The sequence below is a fragment of the Magnolia sinica genome, chromosome 3, assembly GCF_029962835.1.
Source record: "Magnolia sinica isolate HGM2019 chromosome 3, MsV1, whole genome shotgun sequence".
In the NCBI taxonomy this organism is placed as follows: Eukaryota; Viridiplantae; Streptophyta; class Magnoliopsida; order Magnoliales; family Magnoliaceae; genus Magnolia; species Magnolia sinica.
The window spans coordinates 60,644,922-60,654,451 of NC_080575.1; the positions used below are offsets into that span (position 1 = coordinate 60,644,922).

General features: G+C 41.1%; 1 protein-coding gene across 1 annotated transcript; it reads right to left on the reverse strand.

Annotated features, from left to right (window-relative positions):
- Positions 1-6,734: 6,734 nt before the first annotated feature.
- Positions 6,735-8,328, reverse strand: LOC131238511 (4-hydroxy-3-methylbut-2-en-1-yl diphosphate synthase (ferredoxin), chloroplastic-like). The gene is made up of 4 exons (XM_058236221.1): positions 7,831-8,328; positions 7,631-7,729; positions 7,424-7,528; positions 6,735-7,074 (listed from the first exon to the last, which is right to left on the reverse strand). The coding sequence occupies exons 1-4, from the start codon at positions 8,260-8,262 to the stop codon at positions 6,973-6,975; spliced, it is 738 nt and encodes a 245-aa protein (XP_058092204.1). The 5' UTR covers positions 8,263-8,328; the 3' UTR covers positions 6,735-6,972.
- Positions 8,329-9,530: the final 1,202 nt, after the last annotated feature.

Here is a 9,530-nt window from a genome sequence, read left to right on the forward strand (position 1 = left end):
CCATCTTATGGACATTAATGTAAGGATCTAACCATCCATCTGAATCGTTCCATACCAACCGTCTATCGTGTGAGTGTCAAAGCTAGAATTGTAATACTCATTGATGATGACTAGATCATATAGAGTCCTGATTCAGCCCTATTATTGGCCCATCACTCATCCTTAAGAGTTGATATGGACCATTGGAATATATGGTGTGAAACCTTTCCATTTGTTTCACTTTAAGGTTCCTTTATTTCCAAAAAAGGGTCAGTACCAACTAACTTATAGGCCGCATCGGACTAATTAAGATATAATCCATAGAGAGGCAGGATTATAATAGTAATCCTAAAGTCTATATTTGTAGTTTTTTTGGATTCGGTTGTGTTAGCCACCATAGTGACCTCAATCGATGAAAATTTTACAAGTACAGACTTGCAACATCGGGATAAGTAGGATTGCATACAGTTGCGTTCACGTCTTTATGCGTACGGTAGCGAAAACACAAACGATTACCATTTGGCAGTCGAGTGAACTGGTGAAGTAAATGGTGTTGGAAATGTAAAGCTGAAAGACTCATCTCACCCATAGGTGTTGAGTGTCTTAGATTTACATGACTTACATCACTTAGCTTCATGTTTAGGAGGATCACTAACATGTTGTTATTACCTTCCACAGGAGGAATGATGATGATGTAACAGATTCTCACTAGGATGAGATGGTTGGGCCCATTGTCATCCTGGATGACTCAGTTGATGCCTCCCTTAGCAACTGAATTGATTAACTTTGCCTGATATTTATTTACATTCACTAAATTGCTTTGTGAAATAATGAACTAATGTGAGTATATGTGTATCTCTTATATTTCAGTCTCAATTCCAACTAATACGCATCAAGTCCCTGCCTTAAATGGGTCTAATTATACTCAATGGAAGAACGCCATTGAAGTTATACTGGGCTGTTTTCAATTAGATTTTGCCCTGATAACACCAGAACCGCCAAAGCCATCTGATAATGGAACTGAAGCTGAATATAATAGATGGGTTGCATGGTTTAGATCAAATGATACATGCTTAAAAGTCATTAAATATTCAATTTCTGAATCGATGAAGGGTGTCATGCCTGAAACAGATAAGGCTAAAGTTTTCTTAACTAAAATGGGAAAACGATTCAAGAAATTTGATAAATCTGAAGTAGGCATTCTTCTGAATAAATTGACTTGCTCGTCCTACGATGGAAAAGGCAACATCCGTGAATACATTGTAGAGCAGATCGAAGTTGTTTCTAAGATCCGTGCTCTAGGGCTTGTACTCACTGATGATCAACTGGTTCATTTGATCATGAACAACCTACCTCCCCAATTCGGCACGTTCCTGGTAAACTATAACACTCTGAAGGACATGTGGACATTGGATGAACTCATCACACAGTGCGTCCAAGAAGAAGACAGGATCAGACAGATGATAAAAGTTCAAAATGTTAATATGGTAACTTCAGGACAAGGGCATGGGCAAGGGAATAAAGGTAGAAAGAAGAGGAAACAAGGTTCTAATAATGGATTCTATGGTCCTCCATCTGGAAACCATGAGAATCAATCTGGAAATGGATCTAAACGCAAACGGGTTAAAGGCAAACCGTGCTACTTTTGTAAAAAGACGGGTCATCTAAAGAAAGACTGTGAAGGTTTTAAGGAATGGCTCATAAAGAAAGGTAATCATTCTGTTCTTGTCTGTTTTGAATCTAATCTGACCGATATGTCGGTGGATTCCTGGTGGATAGATTCAGGAACTACTATTCACATATGCACTTCTATGCAGGAATTACTACAGGCCAGGCCACCAACTGATGCGGAGCGCTCAGTATACGTAGGCAATGGTGACAAAGTTGACGTGGAGGCAATAGGAGTCTATAGGCTTAAGTTGAAGACTGGTCATTTTTTGAATTTAGTAAATACATTGTGTGCCGTCTATAAGGCGCAATTTCGTTTCAATTTTCTGTTTGGATAAGTTGGGATATTCATTCCACTTTGGAAATAAAAGTTTTAGTATTTACTTTAATTCGATTAAAGTTGGAACCGGCTCTTTAGTAAACAACTTATACCAGTTAGACTTGATTGCCTCTCACGTCTATAATATTAATACCTTGCATGGAAATGTAGTGGGATCCAAGCGAAGACTAGACTATGAGAATTCCTCCATGTTGTGGCACAGGCGGCTATGCCATATATCTCGTGAGAGATTAGACAGGCTTGTGCGAGAAGAAATTTTGCATTCTCTAGACTTCTCTGACTATAAAGTATGCATTGATTGCATAAAAGGGAAACAGACTAGAACGAGAAAGAAAGGTGCAACCAGGAGTGTAGATCTATTAGAGGTTATACATACAAATATCTGTGGACCATTTCCTACAGCCTCATGGAGTGGCCATAAATATTTCATTACCTTAATAGATGACTACTCTCGCTTTGGGTACCTATACCTTATCAGTGAGAAATCAGATGCCCTGGATGCCTTTAAAATCTATAAAGCCGAGGTTGAAAATTAACTCAATAAGAGAATTAAAGTTGTCAGATCTGACCGTGGTGGTGAATACTATGGCAGATATGATGAATCAGGACGCAATCCAGGGCCATTCGCTAAATACCTGCAGGATTGTGGCATTGTTACTTAGTACACTATGCCTGGTACTCCAGAGCAGAATGGAGTTGCTGAGAGACGTAATCGCACCCTTATGGATATGGTATGAAGTATGGTAAGTAATTCAACATTACCAGAATCTCTGTGGGGTGATGCGATCAAAACCGCAGTTCATATATTAAACAGGGTTCCCAGCAAAGCAGTAAGCAAAACTCCTTTTGAGTTGTGGAATGGGAGAAAATCAAGTCTCCGATATCTACATGTTTGGGGTTGTTCTGCTGAGGCCAAAATTTATAACCCGCATGAAAAGAAGCTTGATCCTAGAACCATAAGTTGTTTCTTCATTGGATACCGAGAAAGATCAAAAGGCTATCGTTTCTACTGTCCTTCCCACTCCATCAGGATTGTTGAGACTGGGAATGCCAGATTCATTGAGGACACTGAAAACAGTGGGAGCATGAACATAAGAAATTTTGTATTTGAGGAACAAAGGACTGTGACTCCTGTCATAGTCAATCCAGATCACGTGGACATTAATAATGCAGTCGATCCTTCAGTTACTGCACAGCACCACGTAGAACCTCATATACAAACCACTGATGAGGAAAATCAAGATCAGACCCAACAAGCTGAACCATTAAGAAGATCTGAAAGAGAGAGAAGGCCTGTAAATCAAGACGATTACATCGTATACTTACAGGAACACGACTTTGACATAGGGGTGGAAAAGGATCCTGAATCCTTTACACAAGTCAAACAAAGTGCTGATCCTTCTCGTTGGTTTAATGCCATGAAAGATGAGTTGAAATCCATGCAGGACAATAAAGTATGGGATCTTGTAGAGTTACCCACTGGAATAAGGCCGATTGGTTGTAAATGGATATTTAAAACCAAACGGGACTCCAAAGGTAATGTCGAACGATATAAAGCCAGACTTGTTGCCAAGGGTTTTAACCAATGTGAGGGCATTGACTTTAAGGAGACTTTCTCACTAGTATCAAAGAAAGACTCATTCAGGATCATAATGACTCTTGTAGCTCATATGGATTTAGAGTTACATCAGATGGATGTAAAGACTGCATTTCTCAATGGGGATCTAAATGAGAATGTGTATATGTTGCAGCCCGAAGGTTTTGTAGCTACTGGCGCAGAACATTTGGTTTGCAAACTTAAGAAGTCCATCTATGGGTTGAAACAGGCATCACGGCAGTGGTACCTTAAGTTTCATGAAGTAATTTCTTCATATGGCTTTATAGAAAACACTGCAGATGAATACATCTACATTAAAACCAGTGGGAGTAAGTTCGTTATGATGATTTTGTATGTTGATGACATTCTGTTAGCTAGCAGTGATACCAGGATGTTGAGCGACACTAAGAAATTTTTATCTCAAAAGTTTAAAATGAAAGACCTTGGTGAAGCTTCTTACGTCATCGGCATTAAGATTCGCCGTGACAGAACACTTGGACTGCTCAGCTTGTCACAGAAGACCTATATTGCTAGGGTACTCGAAAGGTATGGCATGCAAAATTGTGCTTCAGGAAAGTCGCCCATTGTGAAGGGCGACAAATTTGGTTTATTTCAGTGTCCAAAGAATGATTTAGAAAAGAATCGAATGAAAGAATTTTCATACGCATCAGTAGTAGGGAGCATCATGTATGCTCAAGTCTGTACGCGACCGACATTGCCTTTGTCACTGGAATGTTGGAAAGATATCTATCTAATCCAGGAATGCAACATTGGATAGCTGCAAAGAAAGTATTACGATATCTTCAGAGAACAAAAGACTTCGGACTCACATACATAATGTCTGATCAGTTGGAGTTGATCGGATATTCAAATGCAGACTTCGCAGGCTGCGTCGATACTAAGAAGTCTACTTCAGGATACATCTTCATGATGGTGGGAGGAGCTGTGTCGTGGAAAAGCGTGAAACAATCTACCACAGCCTCATCTACTATGGAAGCTGAATTTATTGCCTGCCATGAGGCATCTAATCAGGCACTATGGTTAAAGAGTTTCTTTTCAGGTTTGCGGGTACTGGAGCATATCCTGAAACCATTGAGAATATTTTGCGATAATTCGGCTGCTATTTCCTTCTCTAGTAACAACAAGCATTCGTCAAGGTCGAGGCATATCGACATCAAGTATCTTGTTGTAAAGGAAAGGGTTCAGAATCATCAAGTGTCCGTGGAATTCATCGGCACTAAGCAGATGATTGCAGATCCGCTCACTAAAGGGCTCCCTATCACGCCATTTCAGGAGCATGTAACATCCATGGGAGTCATTGATCCCACAGATGTTTTTTCAGTTAGTGGGAGTTGAGCGTACTTTGATTTTCACAGACACTTAGAGATCTCATTTTATACAGTTTGTTTGGATGATTTTGATATAAAGATTTATTTCTGCTTATTTATATATATGCGCAAATTTTGAATAAGTGGAACTACAGTTGTGTCTCGTTGGAGACATAAAAAAGCTTCAGGACCTCTTAAGGATAGGCACATATTATCACACTAAAGTGTGTAATCCTTATACCATATTTCCTAGTTCGTGATCTATGTCGTTAAGATTGAAAGTATTTGTGATCGCGTTTAGACTCACTTCGCCTAAATTAAATGTTGTGATGACTACCGCGTTTCGATACTGACTGTTTTGATGGACCAGATTGAATAGCATTACTCTTATTGTCCAACTGTTTTCATTGGTTAACCATTTAGATATTTTCTTAAAATATCAAAACTTGTTTACAAAATTATTATATATATGACTATCATTGACGTTGCTCAATGAGGCCCAAGTGGGAGAATGTAAGAACTCTATTTAGTGGGCCTCACTGATCAACGGTCTGGATTGTTATACAATTGGACTGGATGATTGAGTAGACCAGTGGGCCCCACTTCAGGTGATGCGCTGCGCAGTCTATTTGCGCAGCTCTGCGTACTAGGGCTGGAATGCTATAGCTGTCTTACGCAGACAGCAATTTGAGTTGAACTAGGATGCTACAACGTGGAGCATGGGAGAGAGAGTTGTGATGGGTTTCAAACTCCCTCTCCACAGACTCTATAAAAGAGAGATGGGTCCCCAATCCTACACTACAGCAGAAATTCGAGTCCCATCTACTGATCTGCAGAAAGGGTGTGAAGGAGAGGAAGATCCTAAGTTCTACAGGTATTCTGGTATTCTTATCCGGCTTCCATGGCGACTTCTCAGCTAGGTAAGCTATCCGACCCCTGATCGCCATGTCCCTTGCACAGACAGATCCGTGGGCCTATTCCGCATATAGATTAAGTCCAACATGGTTGTGTAACAATTTGTGTACCAAAAAGTAAGAGCTCCCTTTTCTCATACAACATAAGGGAGCTGATTCTGGTATGGGGTAATAGATGGGTGAGCCTCATCTGGTTGCAGAGAAATAATGTGATTTCTTTGATTGTCTGACTGCATTAGATGCATGGCCCACCATGGATTGTGCATCTTGAATGGTAGATGCTAATAAGCAGGAGATTGAAGAGAAATGAAACAGAAAAAGGAATTAAGAAACGAAGAATTTTGGTTGTGAGATTTTTGCAAGAATCAAAATTCAGCAGAGGTATCTGTAGACAGAAAGACAGGGTGAAATCAAGGTGGTGGGCCTCTCTTTTGAGAGGGTTGGTTGATGAACTTTCCTCTCATTTATTTTTTCTTCTAGTGTAGTTAGTGCATGTGTTAAAATGCCGTTGAGGCCTACTCCTACCATAGCATTACTCTGTTTTCTGCTTTTGTTCGGTATGATTTTCTAACAAGGGGCACACCTATGATAGGACTGTGCAACACAAGCTCTGTGGCTCCAGAAGCACTGTTCATGTGACATCTCCTCTCGTCCATCAGTTCACCAGCTCATGCTAGGGCCGTGAGCTGGAAAAAGAGGCAGATTATCTGGGTTCTTCTTGTGCCATTAGGTGATTGCTCCTCTGAGTGCTAGTGGGGTGGTCCTTGATGCTCCTGAAGCCAGCAAACTTCTGAGTGCAGTTGCAATCGCCTTATCAAATTGTGGCAGATATGAGGTATATTTAAATTTCTCATGGGCACATTCAATTTACATGGACCGAGCTGCTTCTAATTATTTTATACTCAAAATAACTACAACTTCATGCGGATGTGGGTGTTTGATTTCCCAATCATATATCCTCGAGAACAGATGATACACTAGAACTTGCACTCAGTAGCTCCTATGGCGGAAATCTCCCTTGATTTCTTGCCATTTACACTATGTCTGCATTTGCTGTAGAGGATGATATTTCTAAAGATCTATGTTATCCTTGAACGGAGCTTCTTCAACTAGGCTATTTCTGGTGCAATTAGGTATTGACGGATTCTACTCATCGGACGGAGGGTCCACCCAATGGCCATGGTCTTTAATCAGTTGAATCAAGGCATCAGTCACGTGCTCCATTTCAATCGCTCGCTTCACCACCGTCTACAACACAACTAGAACCATTTTCATCAATGTGTGTGTGTGTGTGTGTGTGTGTGTGTGTGTGAGAGAGAGAGAGAGAGAGAGAGAGAGAGAGAGAGAGAGAGAGAGAGAGAGAGAGAGAGAGAGAGAGTACACAGGCATCACATAAATGATGCGATCCATCTTGGTGATGACAAACCCATCATATCACAATGAGATTGAAACATGGCCATCAAATGATGGCCAAATGACGTGGTTTCCTTCTCCTTTTATCTTCTATTATATCTCTTCATTTTCCCATGTAATTTGATCTGTTTACTGATCAAAGAAGCTCAAATCATGATGCAGCTTAGCAGGAGAGAGCACGTACCTTCCAAACGTAGAGGTCAATCTTGCCAGGAGCACCACCTACATACCCAAAATCAGCATCTGCCAACTCTCCTGGCCCATTTACAATGAAACCCATGATTGCAATCTGCCATAAAAAGACAACAAACTGTTTAGGCTTTTGTTCAGAGGAAACCATGTTGTCAATCAATGTTCTTCTATTGGAGTGCAGGAAGGCTCCAGGGATTACCGAAACACCAGGCAAGTGACCCGTCTTCTCTCTTATCTCGGCACTTATCTCTTGGAGGCCGAACAGAGTCCGTCCACAGGATGGGCACGAGACATACTCCTACAAGAAGATTCAAACAAGTGTGCATTTTTCTACTATCAGTGAGACTGAGAGATGCATCAAGATAGCTGTTGACTGGAGTGTCGAGTACAAACACATACCGTTTTTGTGTTTCTCATTCTACAGCCTTGGAGTAAATTGAAGGATGTGTTTCTTAGAAAATCGAAATCCTGGCCAAGGGCTTCCAAGAATACTCCATCACCAAGGCCATCAACCAGAAGAGCTCCGGCATTGCTACCAGCACCGATGACGAGGTCATCTCTGCAAATAGGCAGGAATTGCAGTGAGTAGAATATAATATTGCTCATGGAATACCCAAGGCAGCATTTGGAAGTTCCCTGAATCGGTTTTTGGCGTGACTTCATTTGGAACTGAACAAACATGTGGGCTGCACGGAAAACAAGCCCAAATGGACAAATTGGAATGAGAAGAATATTGTTTTTGTGGGTGGGAGGGGTGGCAATGGGCCAGTTTAGACCGGGCCTGGTCTGACACCTAAGTCTCAAGGTCTGAGCCGAGCTCGAGTCTGGCATGGTTGGTCCCAGGCCTGACCCATTGCAGCCCTAAAATTGATAAAATTCCTGTCTCACTTGAATGTTCCTAATCTATTCATTGATCAAGTGGCCACATATACACAAAGAAATAAACATTTTAGAAGAATGAAACCCAACAGAGATGTGGAGCCATGTTTGGTTTATCCAGGCCATGTTTTGGTTTACTGATCTTTCTTTCTTTCTTTCCTTCCATTTTTCCCTTGCAGTCTTTTTTTTTTTTTTTTTCTTTTTTGCTTTTCATTTGTTAGATGGATCTAAAGTTCTTGACGAATTAGAAGATGTGGCGCATGGAATAGTTCAATGAAGCGTGCAGTGCACACGTTTGCTTACATCCCGAGTAGTTAGAAAAGTTGTGGAGCACAACCGATCTAAACCTAGCCAAATCCGATCCGACTCGGTTTTCCTGATCGAGTCGGACTTGGATCGGTTAAGGCCAGCATGAGTTAGGAACGGATTGAGTTAGATGACCCTGACTCGGTCCCGGATTGGACCGAGTTCGAGTCAGGTCATGCAAAACTCGAACCGAGTCGAGTTGGACCCAATCCGAGTCGACTCGGTCCGATGCCCAGCTCTACTCTTATCATGTACATATGTACTTTTAATTATCAATGAATGTTGAAATGTAGATGCGCTGCCCTGTGGATGTCCCTAAAAGGCATAAGCAGGTAGGGCAATTGTATCCCTTGGGTGAAAATCCCTAAAGCCAGCAAGTAGGGCGATTGTGTCCCTTGGGTGGAAGACCTTAAAGCTAGTAAGTAGGGCGATTGTGTCCCATAGGTGAAAGACCCCAGAACCCATTGGATCCTTTGGAGTCTCCTTTGTGTACAATATATAAGTACAATTATGCACGTGGACATACGCCAAAGGTACGACTGGAGCAGTAGTCTGACCAGCTAACATATAAATGGGTCCCTTACCTCAAGGTACCGGTGCATGAGCGTTAATGCAATGTGACCATCCACTTGGGTATGGTGTTATAAGAGATGATGGCTATTTAATTTTGTTATTTATGAAATTCATGAAAAGTTTGGCATTCGGAGCATCTTTACAATTTTAGTATTGTATTCATCTCATCTTTTAAGATTCGGTACTTTAATTCATGTTTTAAAATTTAAACAAAGTATTTTCATTATTTGTACATTTTGTATAATTGTGAGACCCGACCTGAGTTCGCATGTGTGCATGTGTGTGTGTGAGTGTGTGAGTGTGCATCTCAAGTTATGAGCATTGATCGATATGGGCCATTG